A 22,572-nucleotide genomic window follows, 5' to 3' on the forward strand; every position below is an offset into this window, starting at 1 on the left:
ACAAAAAACTTTTCCCAACAGTTTTTTTTTGTTTGTAAAATCTTATTTCACGACTTTACTGCTGAAGAATGAAGAGATCATCTGATGAATTATGTGTTTTTACTTAAAACGAGTCAGTTAGTTAAGTTTTGATTGGTTGAAATTGTGGAAGAAAGAAAAAATTGTCTTTTCGTTCTTTGTTTGCTTTAAAAAAAATTTTAAAAAAGTCACAAAAAACATCTGGAAAGGAAAAAAAAAACAAAAGGTTTATTAGAAGCGTGGTCCTCACAGGCTCCGCCCACAACAGTCTCAAAGTGGTCCGGGTCCTCAGCTCTCCAGCTTGGCCACCTTGGCGGAGGCGTCTGCGTCGTCCCCGGCCCCCTCGGCCCCTCGGCCCCCTCGGCCCCCCCCTCCCCTCCGGCCCCCCCGGCCCCCCGGCCCCCCCCCCTCCTCTTCCTCAGGCCCTTCATCTTCCGGGTGTGCAGCTTGGACAGGTCCTGCTTCTGCATGTGGACGCGGCCCAGCTTGGTGCCGAAGGCGTCGTGGGAGATGTTCTTCTTCTTCTTGGGCTGCGGACGAGGACAGACATGTGAGTCCACTCGGTCCCCCCCCCCCCCCCCCCCCCCCCGGTGTCCTCCCTCCCCCCTCCCCCCTCCACCCACCTTCAGGGCTTTGGGCTGCCTGTGGGCCAGCCTGTACAGGTCGTCTGAGGCCAGGTGGCTCCTCCTGAGGACCAAGTCGAACGACGGGCCGATCTCCTCCAGCTCGATCCTCGGGGTCCGGCAGCCCGACTTCTTGAGGAGACACCTGGGGACGGGGGGACATGGCGTCAGACACGGCGTCCGGCCCGACCCCCCCCCCCCCCCCCCCCCACCGGGACAGTACCTGTAGCTGTGCATGTGGATCTTCCCGTCCAGGGCGGTGAAGTGCAGCACGTGTTCCAAGCCGGCCAGACGCACCGCCGACACCGTGGGACCTCTGAAGAAGTCTGGAAGACACGAGAGGACGAGTCTTAACGTCCCAGTGAGATGAAGGTTCCACCTCCAGAACCCTCTGGTGTCTCTTCTAGAACATTTTCCTGCTAACTGGCTGAAGGTCAAATGTTAAAACACGACAATCTGAGAGAAAATAGCCGATAAACGGCGCTATTTCCTCTGCTGGGCGGAGCTTCTGACAATAACAGAGTGACATCACGAGTTGTGCACACGCCCAAGTTGTGTTTACATTATGGAGGATCAGAGTTTTGACCACGAAGAGGCTGAATTTAACCATATTTCATCATCATGGTCATTTCAAACCCAGTGATTGATGAAGAAGACACAGAAGGTGGTTCTGCCATCGGTGACCCCGTCTGGAACATGTTTGAGGAAGCAGAAGACGCTTCGTCCTCCATTCGTCCTCGTCTCCTCGCCTCAGCAGCCGCCACTTTTCACCTTTGAGGCTTTGAGTCCTGACTTTTGGCAGAACGACCGGCTTCCTGGATCCAACACGTCCAAGAGCTTTTCTGACTGGAATCACCGAAGATGAGTCCAGGTATTACTTGATCGTCTACTAGCCGCCCGAGCTAGCGGCTCCTGCTAGCCACTAGCCACCCGAGCTAGCAGCTAGCTGCTCCCGCCGCCCGTGCTCCTTTTCTCCTCTCTGGTCTCTTCCAGGCTCAAATTTTCATCAAGGCTCATAAAACTCCCGACTATAACTTCAAAACACTGTAAAAACTTGGATATTTAAGAGGAAACAAGCCGATATAAACACAACAGATCGAGATCTGCACAACTCGTGACGTCACACATAGGCTCCGCCCACAATGGCCCACGAAGAAGGAGGATTCCCCCGACTTCCTCGGCTGGAGATTCAAAATTCAAATAACTGTTATGTGACAACAGTGTGGGGCAGAGTCGGAGGAACCTTACAAGTAGAACCCAAACTTTCTACAAAGTAGTGTTTTACATTTCACTGGGACTTTAAGACGAGTCGTCTAACGACGGACCGGCGGCGGCGGTCGGTACCTATGAGGAGACTCTTCAGGCGCCGGAGCTCGTTGTCCGTGTCGAAAGCATCGCCGGCGAACACCAACATGGGTTTGGTCCCCTCGGGACACTTGGTGGTCTGGAACAGAAGACAGACAGAGGACACGTCACATGACGCCTCTGAATTACAGCTTTTATCTTTGTACTTATAGATTTGATCTTTTTTTTTGTCTTGTTCCATTTGTACTTTGCACCAAAAGGGTCGTCTCTTAATTTCGCTGTGAAAATGAATCATTCTCTTCTATTTTGATGGCGACTCTATCGCCCCCCCCGCTGGCCTGGAGGTGAACTGCGCCTGATGAGCAGGACTCGCATACGTCACTCTAAATCCTCAAACGTGAAGACGTTTAACTCGGAACCACTGGAGGAGACGAGTTGGTGTCGTTTCCTAGGAAACTGAAGGATCCGTTCAACACCGGGACTTTAACTCCCGCGGCAACGGACAGAAGACGACTTTTACCTTGATGTCACTCATGGAGACGAACTTCTCAACTCCGAGTTCAATCATGTCCAGGACATGGAAGTCAAACAGGCGTCCTGCAGAGACAGTGAGGAATACTTCATCTGAGGAAGGGGGTGGGGGGTGGGGGGGGGGGGGGGGGAAGAGGGGGAAGAAGGAAGAGGAGGGGGAGGAGGAGGAGAGGTGGAGTAGTAAGGAGGAGGAGGAAGAAGAGGAGAAAGAGGAGCAGGAGGAGGAGGAGGAGGGAGAGAAAGAGGAGAAGGAGGAGGAGGAGGGAGAGAAAGAGGAGGAAGAAGAAAGAGGAGGAAGAGAAAGAGGAGGAAGAAGAAAGAGGAGGAAGAGAAAGAAGAGAAAGAAGAGGAAGAAGAAAGAGGAGGAAGAGAAAGAAGAGGAAGAAGAGGAGGAGGAAGAAAGGAAGAAGAGGAAGGAAGGAAGAGGAGGAGGAGGAAGAAAGGAAGAAGAGGAAGGAAGGAAGAGGAGGAGGAGGAAGAAAGGAAGAAGAGGAAGGAAGGAAGAGGAAGAGGAGGAAGATGAAGAAAGGAAGAGGAAGAGCAGGAAGATGAAGAAAAGAAGAGGAGGAAGATGAAGAAAGGAAGAGGAAGAGGAAGAGGAAGAGGAGGAGGAAGAGGAAGAGGAAGAGGAAGAGGAAGAGGAAGAGGAAGAGGAAGAGGAAGAGGAAGAGGAAGAGGAAGAGGAAGAGGAAGAGGAAGAGGAAGAGGAAGAGGAAGAGGAAGAAAAGGAAGAGGAAGAAAAGGAAGAGGAGGAGGAGGAGCATCAGTCGTTACCAAATATGAGGTTGTTTGGCCGTTTCTTGTTGTGCGAGCCGAACAGGAAGAGGGAACAGTCGGACTTCTTGGAGAAAAACTCCTGCGGGCGGATCGGAGGGGAGTCAAGACAAACAACCACCGCCGTCGTCGTCATGACGACCAGACCTGCCGGCCGCCACACTCACCAGGAGGTGGAGTCCTCGAACGGCCGGGTGATGTTCTTCCTGCGGGGAGACTGGAGGTCAGCAGCACGCTCCCGGTGTGTGTGTGTGTGTGTGTGTGTGTGTGTGTGTGTGTGTGTGTGTGTGTGTGTGTGTGTGTGCTTACTTCTTGTAGAGCACGGCGCTGGGTTTCTTCAGGGAATACTGCAGGGCGACATCATCTCTGGTTACACACGTGTTTTTAAAAGACGTTCCAGATCATCACTTTATTTATATTTCCTTCATTTATTTATTTCAGACTTTGTCGTCTTGCTCCTTTAAAAGTTGCAATAAGAACGTCCAGGGAGTCGTTCTGTCAGTAAAACTGCTACATCGAGTCGTTTTCGTCCAGGTGTCGTTATCGAGCTGATCGATACGTCGTATAATCACGATTATGTCTTTGATTTTGGAACAGCATTTATTGTTTTATGTTTAAAACCTCTGTTGAATATATAAACATCTCGAACGTCGTAGTAAAAGATAAACAAAATCAATAAATAACTTTAGCCACTAATATAAACCACAGTAATTGATCATGCTGCTTTACATGATGTGTTGATAGTTTGGCCGTCCTGAGCGAAGTGCTTAACGCTAAGTAATGCTAGTAGCCGCCGTTAGCGTGACTTAGCTTTAAAGTGACGTGGAACCTAAACCACTGGAGGAACACGCCGTTATCATCATGTTAGTTTACCGCCGTTATCATCGTTGTTGTTGTTTTGATTTTTGCTCTGTTGTTGCTCAGGCTGGTTTGATCTCACGGCAGTGGGAAAATATTTGGATCACTGTGATTACTGTATTAAAAAATATATATATGTAGCACTAACAAGGGTATTGTATGTTTCTCCCCACCAAGTCTCTCTCTCTCTCTCTTTCCTCTCCTCTCCTCCACCCTTTCACCCCAACCGGTCCTCAGAATTCCTCCACCTCTGACTCTGGTTTCTACAAAGTTTCTCCTGTTGTAGAGTTTTTCTTTCCACAGTCACAAACTCACCTGCTGCTCATGTGGATGTTGGGCTTTTCTATTTTCTCTATAAAAGCACATTGGAATGACTGTAATGTGTTTAAAAATGTCTTTTTTGAATAATAAGAAAAACAAGATTAATGTAGCAGCTGCAATATATTGTGATAGTGATGTGAGGCCATCCCCCCCCCTCGGTGACTCACGATGTCCTTGAGGGCCTGAGTGACGGTCTGGTTGGCGTTTCCTCCCTTCATGATCATCACACTCTTCCCGTCCTCAGACAGTTTGGGGGCTCTGCTCTCCAGGAAACGCTTAGAGCGCTTCGTCTTGGGCTTTCTGTGTAGACACACACACACACACACACACACACACACACACACACACACACACACACACACACACACACACACACACACACACACACACACACACACACACACACACACACACACACACACACACACACACAGCTTTAGTTTGGTTTTAACCCAACAACAAGTCCAGTGAGTAAATGTTTGTTTGTGTTTATTTCTATGACATGATCGTTTCCAAACAGTGAGCCTCTGACGTCACTGCTAAGTAAACAGTTTTAAATCAAATATGTTTATTTACATTGATCAACATTAACGGACGAAGTGTTTACAAGTAACATAAAACCAAAAAAACCGTCCCTAAGAGAATATATGGCCGCGTTTCAAAAGTGAAAAACATCAATAAAAATTAAACCAATAGAAATGAAAATGTTACATGTTCTCAACTTGATTTAAAAACGTTGACATCCTTTAATCTGCCTCATAATTTCCTCAATATTATCATTGAGAAAATACAAGACTTTCCAAGACTCATCATAAATCTGTACAAGTGAGCTGAAACCAACGTTTATATATATATATATATATATATATATATACATATATATGTCGTGCTCACTTGTTCACATCGTGTGTATATATACACGATGTGAACAAGTGAAAAATACAAACATTTAATTGACGTTTTAGTAAACAAAAAGTTTTCCTTTCAGAAGCAGACCTGAGAGGCTCACAATGCTAAGCTAACGTTAGCTTTCCCATTTAAAACAGGTTCTACGAGCAGAGAACAGGTTCGTTAGCGGCGGAATCAAGACGCGCTGTTAAAAAGGAACAATAAGAAGGTATTTGTTGACTTACACGACTCCGTCTAAATGCTTCATTCTGTTAGCTGTTAGCCACGCACGTCGCACGTGAACCCCGGCACCGGAAGTCGACGAGCTTCTTCTTCTTCTTCTTCTTCTTCTTCGCTCAGATATGAATGCGTCACTTCCGCCACAAAACACCGTTGCCATCTAGTGTCCGAACTACGGAAACGCAACACAGACCGTCCACACGCAGGACATTTTTATTTTATTTTTTTTAATTGAAAAAGAAAATTTACAAACAAGTGGTGGCGAAACGTGACGTCATCAATCACAAAGAGAACAACAACACGCAAAACAAATAAACAGAAATACAAGGTCGGAGGGTAGAAACGGTCAAAATGGTGTAAATAAACTGATAAAGGGTTAACAATCACAAACATGTTCATCTGGGATTTTTCCACAATAAAATGTAATCAAAAGAGAAAGAAACATAACTTATTATTTTTTATTTTGGTAAACAGCGCTGGCACTAGTTTAAACTCCGTTCTTTAAAAATGAAAACTATAATGGAGAACGTGGAACCACTTTTCTCCTAAATGTAAATGTAAATTAGAAAAGATGGAACAGAGTTGCTAATCTGAGATTCACTGCTCATCTCCATCATAGACATTAAAAAAAATTATAGATAGATAAATAGATAGATAGATATTATCGATGCCAAATGGACCCAATATATGTTTGATTTCATCAACATATTGCGACATTATTATTAATTTATTATTTTTCTAAATAATATATATATTAATTTCTTGTGTCTGAGAGGTCGACCAATCATCCAGCCGCCACTTACATCGACACAACATCTATAAAGTGTGTGTTTCTGGTTAAAAACCGATCAATAACCGTCGTTTTTCTGTAGTTAGAGTTGATCTGCATGTTTTTAATTGCGGCCGGTCGGCCGCTGCAGTGTGCGCTCGCCGCCGGCAGGTGGCGGCAGAGCGGCGCCCCCACTATAAATTCCGTGAAGCGGCAGAAGAAGAAAAAGGAAGCTGAAGTTCCATGAAGCGGCTGACGGACTTTCATCCGAGGAAAAGTGAGTAGAACCGGACCGGCGGAGGCTCCGCGGCCCGCTTCCTCCACTTTAACACCGGCTGACCGCCACGTTTATCCGCTTCTCGGGGCGAACCACGCGCTTTTAACCCCTTCAGAACCGAGTCGCACGTTCAGAACCGAGTTACACGTTCAGAACCGAGTTACACGTTCTGAACCGAGTCACACGTTCAGAACCGAGTCACACGTTCAGAACCGAGTCCTCGGACCTGTCGAGTTACTTACTTTACGTTACAAGTTACAAACGTACAGTGGGATTTAATATAGTTTCCACAATGTCTCCGATGTGACGAGAAAAGTGACTCCAGGCTGTTTGTTTGTTTGTTTGTTTATTTAAACTCGCAGATTAATTGACATCCAATTATCATTGACAATCACTTATAGGCAAGGAAAAGCTATGAACAAATGCATACAGCGATAATGTGTCACGATCTGAACATAAAGAAAGTGTTTAAGTGATATAAATGAAGAAACGCGTCGATAAAAGATAAAAAGCCAAGTGCAGGAGTCCTTCAGTGTTTGTTTCAGGGCGTTTGTAGAAAGTTTAGGTCGGTTCCAGTCGTTTGCAGCAGAAAACTGAAGCGACGAGCGGCCAAAGGAGAGTTTAGTCGTAAATATAGAGACGGGATTGTAGATCTGGAGTTTTTCTCCCTCGATGTTAAGTTTTATAAATTAAATTAATCCGTTGAGTTTGTTTTGTTGCGTGAAAAGCGACTCTGACGACACTGAAGCTGCTTAATTAGGCCACATTTCGGATGCGTATTCGCCGTGTATTTCTGTCACACTGCCCCCTAAAGGTCTGGAAGGTGTACTACACCGTTCATTGTGACGTCGGGGTGGAATTTTTAAAAATAAATTTGGAACAACCAGGAGAAAAATGATGGTTTTACTTGAGTGGACAGGACTTAAGAGAAAAAGAACCGTTATTTTAATAAGAAGTCCGTTTCTTCTTCTTCTTCCTTTGGGTTTAACTGCAACTTGCTGCCATCTAGTGGTCGATTATCTACATAGTTCGCCTACTTTTTGCGACTTTACAGTAAAACAAGCCTGAGCTGACTTCAGTCAGGGAATGTGGACAGACTGCAGCGCCCACTAGTGGCGAGGAGGACCCCCCCCCCCCCCCCCCCCCTCCTCTCTGACCTCTGACCTCTGACCCCTCCTGCGTCCAGCAGCATGAATGTCCGGGACATCAGCGAGAACCTGAAGCTGGCCCGGGAGTACGCCCTGCTGGGCAACTACAGCTCGGCTAGCGTCCTGTACCACGGCCTGCTGGAGCAGATCCGCCAGTTCGCCTCCACCGTCCGCGACGCCGGCTTCCGCCAGCGCTGGCAGCAGGTAAACACCTGGCCACCCTCCACCCTCCACCTCCACCCTCCACCCCACCCTCCACCGCACTCAGGTGTTTCTGAGCAAACAAACCACAACAAACATCCTCCTGGCTGGACTGAGTGACAGGACCTGAAGGGAGGGGGGAGGGGCAGGTCTCTGAGGCTCCGCCCCCTGGAGACTCGACGTTCCACGTAAACAAACTTTGTGTGTGTGTGCGCGTGTGCGTGTGTGTGTGAGTGGTGGCAGGAGATCAGCGAGGAGAACCGGCAGGTCCAGGACATCATGTCCACCCTGGAGAACTTCCAGCTGGGAGCCGAAGGGCCCAAATCCAGTAACCATGACGACATGGAGGTCAGACCGGTTCACGCGGAGCCCAGGTATTTAGTTTGTTACGTTCGTTTTTTTTTTTTGTTTTTTTTCAAGACAGGAAGTCACTTCAGTCAAGTCGGCGAATTAAATCTCAAATAAAATGACGAGTCGCTGTGATCGATGTTTCACCATTTAGCTCGTCTGTGTTTAAAAATAAATTCAATTCAAACTTGTTTTTTTTGGATAAATAAATTAATATACTTGTATTTATATAACTCACCTTTATTTATTAAGGTGTTTTAAACTTTTAATGTGGACAGTGGCATGTAACTTAAATCTAATAGTGGTAAAAACCTTGGCGTTAGCTGGTGGCTAAATGTTTAGCATTAGCTGGTGGCTACATGTTTAACGTTAGCTGGTGGCTACATGTTTATCGTTAGCTGGTGGCTACATGTTTAACGTTAGCTGGTGGCTACATGTTTAACGTTAGCTGGTGGCTACATGTTTAACGTTAGCTGGTGGCTACATGTTTAACGTTAGCTGGTGGCTACATGTTTAACGTTAGCTGGTGGCTATTTGTTAGCATTGCGCCGACACCAGAACTTGAATTTCTGAGGATCTGTAAATTCTTCACATTTAGATTACGGTCTTATCTACTTTTTTTTCTTTTTAAACTCAAACTCTCCTCTCGCCCGTTTCACCCTCACATTCGTTAGCTGCTAATTTTAGCTTAGCATCGCCGCACACCCGTTCTGACAGATATGAACTGAAAGCAAGTTTCTCAGGTTTAAACCGATGAAACGAGGTTCTAGAGTCGCAGCAGTTCATGTCCGTGGTTCATGTTGAGGTTTAGCTGCAGTCCTGATGATGATGATAATAATATCATGTGACGGTGATTTGTTCCCCCGAGCCGCTGATGTGAGACGCTTTTGTTTCTGCCTCTCAGATTTGTGCTGCGTAAAACTCAAACTGCCTCTTTGTTCACATTCCACCTCGACGCGAAACTGGTACGAAGAGGATTAAGGCCACTGTGGAAAAAAACCCTGAGTTCTGACTTTGAACTCTGAATTCTGACTTTGAACTCTGAATTCTGACTTTGAACTCTGAATTCTGACTTTGAACTCTGAATTCTGACTTTGAACTCTGAATTCTGACTTTGAACTCTGAATTCTGACTTTGAACTCAGCAAAAAGTCAGAATTCAGAGTTAAAAAAGTCAGAATTCAGAGTTTTTTCCCATAGTGGCCCTAATCCTCTCCTGTCAGAGGAACAGAATAATTTCCTCCCTTCAGCCAATCAGCTGCTCAGGGACCGTCTGCAAATTGTGACACTGTTACCGTGGCGACGGTGGAGATTTCAAACCAGGAATCACCGTCGGATCTAGTGTGGCGATCAGGTGAATAACAGTCCAGTTACTAGGTGTTTTCTGTCTTCACTTTCTCAGCGGTTGGTAATTTGCAGACGGTCCCTGAGCAGCGGCTCAGAGAACAATGTGGTTTCTGCTGCTCCAAACGCGTTTTTTTTAACTAAAAACAGGGTAAAGAGGCGTCGCCTGAGCCCTTCTGGGTGACGGGCCGCATGTTCGTCACCTCTGCCGTGTGGAACCACGGGTTCTCTGCTGTGGAACCACGGGTTCTCTGCTCCTCCTCCTCCACAGACACTCGCCTTCCCCCGTCAGACGACCGTCAGGGTTCTACAAGGAGAGCAAACCGGTGAACAACCGCCTGAGCGTCAACGTGCGCGGCCAGCAGAAGGTCTCACAGCGGGGGGCCAACGGGGACAGAACCAGACCCTCCAAGGGCAAAGACAAGAGGGAGGCCAGAGAACCCAGAGAACCCAGGGAACCCAGGGAACCCAGGGAGGCTGTGGGCAAGACCAAGGCAGACAAGGTGACCCCCTGCTGGGCCCTGAGGGACCTGGACTCTAATATTACCTCCTCTAACCAGATTATAGAGCATCTTCCTCCTCTAATCAGATTATAGAGCATCTTCCTCCTCTAACCAGATTATAGAGCATCTTCCTCCTCTAACCAGATTATAGAGCATCTTCCTCCTCTAACCAGATTATAGAGCATCTTCCTCCTCTAACCAGATTATAGAGCATCTTCCTCCTCTAACCAGATTATAGAGCATCTTCCTCCTCTAATCCAGATTATAGAGCATCTTCCTCCTCTAATCCAGATTCTAGAGCATCTTCCTCCTCTAATCCAGATTCTAGAGCATGTTCCCCCTCTGACACCAGATTCTAGAGCATGTTCCTCCTCTAATCCAGATTATAGAGCATCTTCCTCCTCTAATCCAGATTATAGAGCATCTTCCTCCTCTAATCCAGATTCTAGAGCATCTTCCTCCTCTAATCCAGATTCTAGAGCATCTTCCTCCTCTAATCCAGATTATAGAGCATGTTCCTCCCCTGACACCAGATTCTAGAGCATGTTCCTCCTCTAATCCAGATTATAGAGCATGTTCCTCCCCTGACACCAGATTATAGAGCATGTTCCTCCCCTGACACCAGATTAGAGCATGTTCCTCCTCTAATCCAGATTCTAGAGCATCTTCCTCCTCTAATCCAGATTCTAGAGCATCTTCCTCCTCTAATCCAGATTCTAGAGCATCTTCCTCATCTAATCCAGATTCTAGAGCATCTTCCTCCTCTAACCAGATTATAGAGCATCTTCCTCCTCCAATCCAGATTCTAGAGCATCTTCCTCCGCTAACATCAGATTCTAGAGCATCTTCCTCCTCCAATCCAGATTCTAGAGCATGTTCCTCCTCTGACACCAGATTCTAGAGCATCTTCCTCCTCCAATCCAGATTCTAGAGCATGTTCCTCCTCTGACACCAGATTATAGAGCATCTTCCTCCAGCTGTGAGGAGGTAACTCTTCGTGGTGATTTTCAGAATAAAGGCGAGGTGCAGGAGAAGGAGGTGAGGCGGTTCGACCCAGCAGGATTCGACCGGGACCTGGTAGAAGCTCTGGAGAGAGACATCATCTCTCAGAACCCCAACGTCACCTGGTGAGAACCTGACGGAGGCTCCGGGTGGAGCTTCACCCCTCAGGGTGGCTCAGGTGTAGTTCAGGGGTGTAGTTCAGGGGTGTAGTTACTGTACTTTACTGTTCTGCTTCATCCAACAACCTACAGTACAGGGAATTAAGCCTGAGCTCAGTAGAAGCCAGTGTGGTTCCTCCCCTGTATGTGGTTCTAAGGTTCTGGGTTCTGCAGGGACGACATTGCCGATCTGGGCGACGCCAAGAAGCTCCTGAAGGAGGCGGTGGTTCTACCGATGTGGATGCCGGCGTTCTTCAAAGGCATCCGGAGACCCTGGAAGGTTGAGGAACACGTTCTGCTGCTACGTTCTATGTTCTGCTGGTCCTGTTGCCATGGTGACGGTGCGGTGATGTTCTCCAGGGGGTTCTCATGGTGGGTCCTCCAGGAACAGGAAAGACCCTCCTGGCCAAAGCCGTGGCGACGGAGTGTAGAACCACGTTCTTCAACGTCTCTTCCTCCACCCTCACGTCCAAGTACCGCGGAGAGTCTGAGAAGCTGGTGCGGCTTCTGTTTGAGATGGTGCGTTCCTCCACCCTTCCTCCATCGTTCCTCCACCCTTCCTCCATCATTCCTCCACCCTTCCTCCTTCCTTCTTCCATCATTCCTCCATCCTTCTTCCATCATTCCTCCACCCTTCCTCTATCCTTCCTCCTTCCATCATTCCTCCACCCTTCCTCTATCCTTCCTCCTTCCATCATTCCTCCACCCTTCCTCTATCGTTCTTCCATCATTCCTCCACCCTTCCTCTATCGTTCCTCCATCCTCCCTCCTTGCTTTACTTTGGTTCCAGATGGTGCGTTCCTCCACCCTTCCTCTATCCTTCTTCCATCATTCCTCCACCTGTCCTCTATCCTTCCTCCATCCTTCCCCCTTCCTTCTTCCATCATTCCTCCACCCTTCCTCTATCATTCCTCCACCCTTCCATCATTCCTCCACCCTTCCTCTATCATTCCTCCACCGTTCCTCCATTCTTCCTCCCTCCTTTCTTTACTTTAGTTTGGTTCCAGATGGTGCGTTCCTCCACCCTTCCTCTATCCTTCTTCCATCATTCTCCACCCTTCCTCTATCTTTCCTCCACCCTTCCTCCATCCTCCCTCCTTTAGTTAGGTTCCACAGGCGTAGCGTTTCTACCGAGCGTAGCTCTAGGAAAAAGACCCCCGTTCTCTAACCGCCACGCGTTTTACTCACGAGGTCTCGACTGTGACGTTCTCCGTCAGGCGCGGTTCTACGCCCCGACCACCATCTTCATCGACGAGATCGACTCCATGTGCAGCCGGCGGGGAACGTCGGAGGAGCACGAGGCGAGCCGGAGGGTGAAGGCGGAGCTGCTGGTGCAGATGGACGGTGAGGTGGAGGTGGTGGTCCGACCGGCTCCTCCTCCTCCTGGTCTCGCTCCACCCTAAATCCAGCCCTGGTCTTTGCTCGCAGGCGTGGGCGGAGCGTCGGAGAACGAGGACCCGTCCAAGATGGTGATGGTGCTGGCCGCCACCAACTTCCCCTGGGACATCGACGAGGCGCTGAGGCGGCGGCTGGAGAAGAGGATCTACATCCCGCTGCCGTCCAGTAGGAGAACCGCACGTCCTAGAACCCTAGAGAGGAAGACGTAGAACCTCTGTCTGTGTGTGTGTGTGTGTGTGTAGCTGCAGGTCGGGTGGAGCTGCTCAGGATCAACCTGAAGGAGCTGGAACTCGCCGGCGACGTGGAGATGGACAAGATCGCCGAGCAGATGGAGGGATACTCCGGAGCCGACATCACCAACGTGTGCAGGTCAGTCTGGAGGAAGGGCCTGACGGAGGAAGGGCCTGACGGAGGAAGATCCTCCGGCCTCCAGCAGAGGGCGCCACCAGAGAGAGAGTCAGGATAGATCCCAGTTAGTCTCTACGTTTCCCCTTTAGACATAAATAAATAACTAAAATAAATAACAAATAAATAAGTAACGAATAAATAAGTAACGAATAAATAAAATAACTTGAATAACTAAATAAATAAAATAACAAACGAATAAAATAAATAACCAAAAAAATTATATAACTAAAATAAATAACTAAAATAAATTAATAACTTGAACAACTAAAATAAATAACTAAAATAAATAAAACAACCAAAAAAATAAAATAAATAACTGAATAAAATAAATAACTAAAATTAATAACTTGAACAACTAAAATAAATAAAACAACCAAAAAAATAAAATAAATAACTGAATAAAATAAATAACTAAAATTAATAACTTGAACAACTAAAATAAATAACTAAAATAAATAAAACAACCAAAAAAATAAAATAAATAACTGAATAAAATAAATAACTAAAATTAATAACTTGAACAACTAAAATAAATAACTAAAATAAATAAAACAACCAAAAAAATAAAATAAATAACTGAATAAAATAAATAACTAAAATTAATAACTTGAACAACTAAAATAAATAACTAAAATAAATAAAACAACCAAAAAAATAAAATAAATAACTGAATAAAATAAATAACTAAAATAAATTAATAACTTGAACAACTAAAATAAAATAAATAAAACAACCAAAAAAATAAAATAAATGAAATAACTTGAATAACTAAATAAAATGAAATAACTAAATAAATGTAACTAAAATAACTACATAAAATGAGTCATTAGAACCACCTGGTCCAACAGACCAGGTGGTTCTAATGACTCACTGTTCTGCCTGCTGGGTGTGTGGTTCTCCTGTGGTTCTCCTGCAGAGACGCGTCCCTGATGGCGATGCGGCGGCGGATCGAGGGTTTGACCCCGGAGGAGATCCGGAACATCTCCCGGGACGAGATGCACATGCCGACCACCATGGAGGACTTCCAGTCGGCCCTCAGGAAGGTCTCCAAGTCCGTCTCCGCCGCAGACCTGGAGAAGTACCAGGACTGGATCCAGGAGTTCGGCTCCTGCTGAAGGAGCTCCTCCTCTTCCTCCTCCTCCTCTTCCTCTTCATCCTCCTCCTCCAGAATCAAAGACCAACTAACTGCAGATGTTTTCCACACCTGGAAGTTTTATTTTTCTCTTTCCACTTCTGAGATTCTTATGAAAAGTGTTTCTATGAATAAATTAAAGTTTATGAACGTCGTCGTGACTTTATGAGTTTAAATGTTGATTTTTCCCCGACAGGATCGTCATCGAGGGAAAACTTTGGATTTTAGGGTGAAACTGGTCAAAAACGTTAAAAGTTCCTGCTGCAGCGTTTCTATTTTATTAGTCGAGCAACAAATAAACATTTTGCGCAGAAAAAAACAAGAAATTCAATGTGAATAATGGTCTGATTTCATCCACTGACAAAAAACATAATTTTTTTTAAATTAACACTTTAAAAAAAAATATCGGATTTTTTTTGGGGCATAAATCTGTTAATCAACCTCAGTCCTGCTCAAAACTACCGAAAAATATTAATTTCTGAGTTTACATTTCCTCTACAAGAGCTTGTATTTTTTCAAAATAAAAGCCTGAATTCAACTTTAAGCTTCGGATAAATATCTTTTTTGGTCTAAATCTGTTAATCAACCTCAGTCCTGCTCAAAACTACCGAAAAATATTAATTTCTGAGTTTACATTTCCTCTTACAAGAGCTTGTATTTTTTCAAAATAAAAGCCTGAATTCAACTTTAAGCTTCGGATAAATATCTTTTTTGGTCTAAATCTGTTAATCAACCTCAGTCCTGCTCAAAACTACCGAAAAATATTAATTTCTGAGTTTACATTTCCTCTTACAAGAGCTTGTATTTTTTCAAAATAAAAGCCTGAATTCAACTTTAAGCTTCGGATAAATATCTTTTTTGGCCTAAATCTGTTAATCAACCTCAGTCCTGCTCAAAACTACGAATTTCCGAGTTTGCGTTTCCTCTACAAGAGCTTGTATTGGTTTTTTTTTCTTTCAAAATAAAAGCCTGAATTCAACTTCAAGCTTTGAAACACGGGTTGTCGTACCGTCGCTGCTCGTCGTCTCACGAGGAGGAAAGACGATCGACGGGGGAGGAAAACGTTTATTCGGCGTCTTACCGTCGACGTGTCGCCATGGAAACGGGAAGACGGCGGCGGTCGCAGGGGGAAGGAGGGGGGGGGGGGGGGGGTCATGCAGGTTTCAATCCACGGTCCTGGTCACATGACAGACATTGAGGTGGACACACACACTTCCTGTCAGCGACCGCTGAAACACACACACACACATATATATACACACACACACACTGAATTGACGCCACGTCGGTCTTTATTCTCCGTTTCAGTCACAACCGGAGCACAAAAATTCCCCCAAAAATAAACAAACAAACAAACACAACCCGGGATGCTTTAGTGTTTGTGCAAAAGTCGACAAATATACAGAGATAAAACAAAAACAAAAAAAACATTGTAATGCCTCCTGCTCCCGAACAGTGGAGAAAAATAAGGAAAGTTCAAGAAAAGACTTGGGGGAAAAACTGACGTAGTGTTTTTGTTTGTTTGTTGTTGTTTGTGTGTGTTTCAGCTGCAGGTCACATTCAGTTCAGCTCGGCACTGTTTGTTTGTTTGTTTGTTTTACATTCCTCAGTAAAGACAAATCACGTCTGAGATCTACTGGAAGTGAACTGAAGTTTTCAAACCGACATTTCAGATCGAATCCAAACAAAAACAAACAGAAAAATGTTTTGTTGGAATAAAGTAGGGAGTTGTTGTTGTTTGTTTTTTCTTCAATGGAACAGAAAAATGAACACGTCCTTCAGAATATCGTTTCTTTTCACATTTTTTTCCTCCCGACACGTTTCGGCCATTTCCCCCCCCCCCCTCTCTTAATTCGCCGAAAACAAAACGACGTCAGTCGAACCAGGAGAGAGAAAAACTACTGACGTCTGTCATCTGTCGCCGGGCGGATTTGTAAAAACATGCACTGCTGCAGAACGTTTAACAGCCATTTTTTTCTCTTTTAAAAAAGCCTTACTTTAAGATTGCACTTACGTTTTATTACTTGCTTAGGTTTTCTAGAAAAAAAAACAAAAAAACAAAAAAACAAAAAGAAAGTTTTTAACACTTTGCAGTCAAAACAAATAGAAGTTGTGCAAAGTGTGTTTGTGGTTCTAACTGGTCCTGGACCAGAAGGAACCTGAACTAAGGTGTGAGCAGCGCCGCCGCCACGAGGCCCCCCCCTCAGGGGTGGGGGGGGGGGGGGCAGAGGGGGGAGGGGCTACACGACAACAACAACTCATGCACGGTGCAGATTTCATGGCCACAAGCAGGAAGCTCCCGGCGGCGGTGCAGACGGAGCTCCGCCCAGTCAGTCGGGCGAGCGAACTACAGTGGGGGGGGGGGGAGAGGGAGGGGGGGAGGGGGGGGGGGCAGACAGGAAGTGAAAGCTTCAAAAGCAACGGGGACAAAGTGAAGGGGGACAGGTCTCGTCCGTCCTCAGGGCTTCTGCTCCTCCTCCTCCTGCTGCACCTCCTGCTGCTGCTGCTGCGCCTCCTGCTGCTGCTGCGCCTCCTCCTCCTCCTCCTCCTCCTCCTCCACCACCTCCACCTCTATGTGCTCCAGCAGGTTGTGCTTCTCGTCCTCAGGCGTCATGGCCGCCGGGTTCAGGTGGACGATCATGTGTCTGTGGAGGACAGAGACGCTGAGTGACGACTCTCTCTCTCTTTTAACAAGTGTGTCCTCTCTCTGTCTTAAAAAGTGTCCTCTCTCTCTCTTTTAACAAGTGTGTCCTCTCTCTCTCTCTGTCTTAAAAAGTGTCCTCTCTCTCTCTTTTAACAAGTGTGTCCTCTCTCTCTCTCTGTCTTAAAAAGTGTCCTCTCTCTCTCTTTTAACAAGTGTGTCCTCTCCCTCTCTCTTTTAACAAGTGTGTCCTCTCTCTCTCTTAAAAAGTGTGTCCTCTCTCTCTCTGTCTTAAAAAGTGTCCTCTCTCTCTCTTTTAACAAGTGTGTCCTCTCTCTCTTTTAACAAGTGTGTCCTCTCCCTCTCTCTCAACAAGTGTCCTCTCTCTCTCTTTTAACAAGTGTGTCCTCTCCCTCTTTGAACAAGTGTCCTCTCTCTCTCTCTTTTAACAAGTGTGTCCTCTCCCTCTCTCTCTCAACAAGTGTCCTCCCTCTCTCTCTTAACAAGTGTCCTCTCTCTCTCTTTGAACAAGTGTGTCCTCTCCCTCTTTGAACAAGTGTCCTCTCTCTCTCTCTCTTTTAACAAGTGTGTCCTCTTCCTCTCTCTTTTAACAAGTGTCCTCTCTCTCTCTCTCTCTCTCTCTTTTAACAAGTGTGTCCTCTCTCTCTCTTAAAAAGTGTGTCCTCTCTCTCTCTCTTAACAAGTATCCTCTCTCTCTTTTAACAAGTGTGTCCTCTCTCTCTCTCTCTCTTAAAAAGTGTGTTGCTCCAAGCAGCCAATCAGAAATCAAACCCTATAGAGTGTCATCGGGGGTTTAGCCAATCACAATCAAGGTAGGCTCCTCCCCCTTTGACTCCTCCCACAATCAGGCAGCTCTGCTCTGGCACATGGCGCCACGAGAGGAAGTACTTCCTCCTCTTCCCACCACATATGGGCGTGTGTGTGTGTGTGTGGGCGGAGCCAGTCCAGCTCACACAGACACAGCAGATTCTGAATGCAGCTCCGAGGATAAACTTGGCCTTTGAAGTCATGTGACATGAAGGCCAGTGTTGTGAAGGAAGCCTCACTTGTGTTCACAGGAGGGGAAGAGGACGTCCAGGATCTTGACGATGACGGCGGAGCCGACCACGCCGATCACCACCACCCACATGACCAGGAAGAAGAGCGGCAGCGACTCGGAGCAGAAGTGGCGCAGACGCTCACGGGCCTGTTCTACCCACTGGCACACGGCCTGGAACCACAACCAGCAACACCCTCTTTATATATTTATATGACATCAAATGCAATAACTACATTCTACAGTGCTTGATAAATTACATACCGACATGTTTATTTGGGATAGATGATTGATAATTTGAGTCAAATAGTTTCTATTCTGATGTAAATGTATTTAATATATTGAGCTAAATCGTTTTTTTTTACTATAATTGTGACGTCGTGTCTCTAGAACCTGTTTGATGTGTTGATTATAGTTCATCTTGTATAGTTACACTGTTTGTTTAAAGGTTTTTCACCTGCAAAAAACAAATGAGGGAAAGGTCACAATCAACGCCTGGACTTATATATATATATATCTATCTAGCTATCTATCTATATAAATACATATATATATATAATATATATAGATATAAATATCTATCTATCTATATAAATACATATATATATATATATAAATATCTATCTATCTATATACATACATCTATATATATATATATATATATATATATATATAAATATCTACCTATCTATATAAATACATATATATATATATAAATATCTATCTATCTATATACATACATCTATATATACATATATCTATCTATCTATATAAATACATATATATATATATAAATATCTATCTATATACATACATATATATATATATATCTATATACATATATATAAATATCTATCTATCTATATACATACATATAAATATCTATCTATCTATATGCATACATATAAATATATATATATATATAAATATCTATCTATCTATATACATACATATAAATATCTATCTATATAAATACATATATATATATATATAAATATCTATCTATCTATATGCATACATATAAATATATATATATATAAATATCTATCTATCTATATACATACATATATACATACAAATATCTATATATATACATATCTATATATATATAAATATCCATATATCTAAATATCTATATCTATAGATATATCTATATATATATATTTTTTTTTATATAATGCGGTGTCGTGTTGCGTCTCCAACAGTAAGACATGTGTGACTTTAAGAGCCGTCCGACTCACGGAGTAGGAGGACTCGGACTCCTTGGGGGGCGTCTCCATCTGGTTCTGGTCCGGCTGACTCGTGTCTCCGTCCTCGAACTCGTCGTAACCGAACGTCGTACAGCAGGTCCGGCTCCATGCGCAGCGGCGTCTCCGGAAGCTTCCCCGGCGCCGCCACCTCCTCCTGCGTCGTGTCGGTCTGCTTCAGGGGGTACTGGCTGGTGGTCTGGGAGATCAGCTGCTCCTCGTCTGGGGGGGGGGGGGGGAGACAGAGAGAGCGTGAGACAGAGGGAGTGACAGAGAGAGAGAGGGAGGAGAGGAGAGAGAGAGAGAGAGAGAGAGAGAGAGAGAGAGAGAGAAAGGAGCGAGGGGGAGACAGAGATGAAGAGAGAGAGAGAGGAGAGAGGGGGAGAGAGAGAGAGAGAGATGAGAGAGAAAGGGAGCGAGGGGAGGGAGACAGAGAGAGGATGGAGGGAGAGAGAGAGAGAGAGAGAAGAGCAGGAGAGGGTGAGACAGAGAGAGAGGAGAGAAGAGAGAGAGAGAGAGGAGGGAGACAGGAGAGAGAGAGAGAAGAGAGGGGAGAGAGAGAGAGGAGAGACAGAGAGAGAGAGAGATAGAGAGAGACAGAGGACAGAAAGAGATGAGAGAGAGAGAGGACAGAAACAGAGAGACAGAGAGAGAGACAGAGAGAGACAGAAACAGAGAGACAGAGAGAGAGACAGACAGAGACAGAGTCAGACAGAGACAGAGACAGAGACAGAGAGAGAGAGAGTGAGAGACAGAGACAGAGAGAGACAGAGACAGAGAGAGAGAGAGACAGAGACAGAGAGAGACAGAAACAGAGAGACAGAGAGAGAGACAGAAACAGAGTCAGACAGAGACAGAGACAGAGACAGAGACAGAGAGAGAGAGCGAGCGAGCGAGGCAGACCTCTCTGGGAGGTGGGGGGGTCCGTCACCACCACGTCGTCCTCCCGGGGGGCCCTGAAGATCTCACTGTGTCCGATGGGGTACACGTTGGTGAACTGGGCCAGCTTCTGGAAGTCTGGACTCATCAGGATCTTCACCTCACACATGTCGGGCTGCTGGACCTGGACACGGTTCAGGGTTCAGGGTTCAGGGTTCAGGGTCAGGGTTCAGGGTTCAGGGTCAGGGTTCAGGGTTCAGGGTCAGGGTCAGGGTTCAGGACCGGGCGGAGCTTCACCTCTTTGCCCTCCATCTCGATGACCTCGCTGAAGACCTGCAGGGCCACCACCTCGTCAGAGTCGCTGTAGAGCCGGTTCTGGCTCACCATCACCCTGGTCACCGTGGAAACCAGGTCCCCCGACTCAAACTGGCTGCTCCCGTTGGCGCTGTCCACTGGAAGCAAACAACAACAACAACAACAACATGACTTCTCCGTCAGCTCACGCTTCGACCCGACTCCAGAAAATTCTGATCCCGAGTGTTTAAAGGTTCCACGTTAGAACGTTTATCCAGAACTTCCCGTCAACGTCAGACACACTGCAGTCAAAGTGAATTTCCACAAATCTGCCCTTTGGCCTGAATTTCAGTCTAAAAGTCCCTCCAGTGAGCTCTGCTGACGCCATCCGGTGTTTCAGATTAAATGGTGTCCCTGTTAACTGGTGACCCTTTAGCGTCTCTTGTTGCTAACAGGCGTCTAAAAAGCTGTCTACCATAAAGTTTTAAAGCGTTTCGATTGAAAGTTCTATTTCGGACATGTGGGCACAAATTAAATTGTTCAAAACAACTAAATTAAATATAAATGACACAAAACAAATAAACATAACGGAGCAAAGCCCCCCCCCCCTCAAATAAATAAATAACGCCCTGACATATGTGAAAAGGAACCGGGCCTTTGTGAGTCTTATTTTAATATATGCCGTTACTGGCAGCAAGAATGGATGTTAAAGGAAGTCGGTCACCATTTAACATGGACACCAGTTGATCTGAAACACCGGTACTACGCACTGATGTTTACGGTGGATTTATTGTCACATAAACATCGTCATTCAACCGGTTTGAAATAAGAACGTGACCCAGAAGGAGAAGCTACTGAAGACGGAGCGTTAAATATATTACGTCTGAATATTTTACTTTAGTTTGGTCGTAAGTTACTAGCACGTAGCTAACGCTAGCTCCTGCTTTTCATATTATACTGAATTTATTCAGTGTATCCGTAGTGTTTTTAAGGTTTTATCTCACTGTGGTAGGGTCAGACTGTGTATCCACTACCAGAGGGAGTGGCTACGTCCCTTTATGACATCACAAAGGGAGAAAAAAAAAATCTGTGAATCGCCTGTATGAGCAGATATTCACTAAAAAGTGGAGCAAGTGAAAAAGCACCGATACATCAGGAGCGACAGAAGCTGAGCAGAGCAAAAAAAAACAAAAGTCCCATGATTTAAAGGAAGCCATTAAAGAGCGAGTGACTGACACTCCTACGTCGACGTGGCGTGATGTTCGTGGGGAAACTCACAAAGCAGCGCCTGGCAGTTTAACCTGGTGACCCCCGAGAGCTCCACCGGGACGTCATTGACCAACACCTGCTCTTCCCCCACCGATATGTTCAAATTGATCTGAAAGGTGAAGCGAGAAAGCCTTGAAGCCTCGTCCAAACGCCCGCCGGCGCGGCACCGCCGCCGCCATACCGCCGCCGCTTACCTGCAGGTTGTTTGAGTCCTGCAGCTCCGTGTCGGCCACGGTCCCGGCCGTCACGTTGATCAGGATGCTTTGCTGTGACGAGCGGCGATTCAAGGTGCGAGGAACAGGAGAGACAAAGAGGAAGGAGATTAGACCTGACACGTTCTGCCCCCCCCCCCCCCCCCCCCCCGAAATGTAGGGAATTTTCGTTCTTTCTTTTTTTTTCAAAGTCAAAGTCAGCTTTATTGTCAAGTGTGCTAATATGCATGACACACAGCACAGATGAAATCTCAGTCGTCTCGGACCCACAGTGCAAAAAGGCATGTAACAATAATATTAAAAATAACAATTTAAAAATACATACAACATATAATCATATTGACAGTAAAATGACAAAGCATGGGTATAAATTAATAGCAGTTTTAATAGCAGTCAGAAATCGGAGGGAAAGAATCATATATGTGCTTTTTCAGGGGCGACTGTCACATTTTAATAATATATCAAACTGCCTGAGAAACAAACAAACAAAACAAAGTGACATTAATGTCAGTAAAATATAATACACATCTTCCCATTCTGATGACGTCCTTCAAAACAAAAGCCAGACAAAACAAAATTCAGATCAATTGTGTGAATGCCGAAGGCATCCAAATTTTTATTATTATTATTATTGTTTTTCCAGCTTGTTCCACTGTTTCTCCTGCAGCCCTACACCAATTCTAACCAGTCAAATATCAAAACTGATCAAGCGGATCAGCTTCTGTTGC

At 45.5% G+C, this 22,572-nt stretch overlaps 3 protein-coding genes across 5 annotated transcripts in view; 1 reads left to right on the plus strand and 2 right to left on the minus strand.

The window, feature by feature from the left end:
- rpf2 (ribosome production factor 2 homolog) overlaps window positions 1-5,668 on the minus strand; it is a gene marked incomplete at its 3' end in the record, with an annotated part of 6,901 nt that extends 1,233 nt beyond the window's left edge. The window contains 11 exon segments of the mRNA XM_080513956.1: window positions 328-548; window positions 642-786; window positions 865-967; window positions 1,986-2,085; window positions 2,467-2,543; window positions 3,252-3,333; window positions 3,419-3,423; window positions 3,426-3,457; window positions 3,561-3,598; window positions 4,598-4,730; window positions 5,564-5,668. Of these exon segments, the coding sequence (XP_080370082.1) occupies window positions 328-548; window positions 642-786; window positions 865-967; window positions 1,986-2,085; window positions 2,467-2,543; window positions 3,252-3,333; window positions 3,419-3,423; window positions 3,426-3,457; window positions 3,561-3,598; window positions 4,598-4,730; window positions 5,564-5,586 (959 nt within the window). The 5' untranslated portion in view covers window positions 5,587-5,668.
- Window positions 5,669-6,543: 875 nt separating this feature from the next.
- On the plus strand, window positions 6,544-14,399 carry katna1 (katanin p60 (ATPase containing) subunit A 1). 3 transcript variants are annotated; one of them, XM_080514366.1, is made up of 11 exons: window positions 6,544-6,604; window positions 7,791-7,956; window positions 8,188-8,327; window positions 9,916-10,147; window positions 11,159-11,274; window positions 11,482-11,587; window positions 11,668-11,826; window positions 12,525-12,651; window positions 12,736-12,870; window positions 12,948-13,074; window positions 14,030-14,399. In XM_080514366.1, exons 2-11 carry the CDS (start codon window positions 7,795-7,797, stop codon window positions 14,226-14,228), a joined length of 1,503 nt encoding a protein of 500 aa, XP_080370492.1. In that variant the 5' UTR covers window positions 6,544-6,604; window positions 7,791-7,794; the 3' UTR covers window positions 14,229-14,399. The 3 variants fall into 3 exon arrangements, with proteins under 3 accessions (XP_080370492.1, XP_080370494.1, XP_080370493.1); XM_080514368.1 differs by having other exon boundaries at window positions 8,197-8,327; XM_080514367.1 differs by having other exon boundaries at window positions 6,546-6,604; window positions 7,794-7,956.
- A 1,120-nt stretch (window positions 14,400-15,519) lies between these two features.
- On the minus strand, window positions 15,520-19,375 carry ginm1 (glycoprotein integral membrane 1). Its single transcript, XM_080513592.1, has 3 exons — window positions 19,185-19,375; window positions 17,954-18,117; window positions 15,520-16,890 (listed from the first exon to the last, which is right to left on the minus strand). Exons 1-3 carry the CDS (start codon window positions 19,221-19,223, stop codon window positions 16,704-16,706), a joined length of 390 nt encoding a protein of 129 aa, XP_080369718.1. The 5' UTR covers window positions 19,224-19,375; the 3' UTR covers window positions 15,520-16,703.
- Between the last annotated feature and the right edge of the window lie 3,197 nt (window positions 19,376-22,572).

Source organism: Blennius ocellaris, assembly GCF_963422515.1.
Source record: "Blennius ocellaris genome assembly, chromosome: 18".
NCBI classification, from domain to species: Eukaryota; Metazoa; Chordata; class Actinopteri; order Blenniiformes; family Blenniidae; genus Blennius; species Blennius ocellaris.

Excerpts from the sequence above, each read along its gene's own strand:
- katna1 (XM_080514366.1), top strand. The coding sequence starts at position 7,795 with ATGAATGTCCGGGACATCAGCGAGAACCTGAAGCTGGCCCGGGAGTAC. Across the intron at positions 8,328-9,915 it reads CCGGTTCACGCGGAGCCCAG|ACACTCGCCTTCCCCCGTCA; the intron begins GTATTTAGTTTG and ends CCTCCTCCACAG. Across the intron at positions 10,148-11,158 it reads GCAAGACCAAGGCAGACAAG|AATAAAGGCGAGGTGCAGGA; the intron begins GTGACCCCCTGC and ends GGTGATTTTCAG.
- ginm1 (XM_080513592.1), bottom strand. The coding sequence starts at position 19,223 with ATGGAGACGCCCCCCAAGGAGTCCGAGTCCTCCTACTCC. Across the intron at positions 18,118-19,184 it reads AGTCCGAGTCCTCCTACTCC|GCCGTGTGCCAGTGGGTAGA; the intron begins GTGAGTCGGACG and ends TTGTGGTTCCAG. Across the intron at positions 16,891-17,953 it reads TTCCCCTCCTGTGAACACAA|ACACATGATCGTCCACCTGA; the intron begins GTGAGGCTTCCT and ends TGTCCTCCACAG.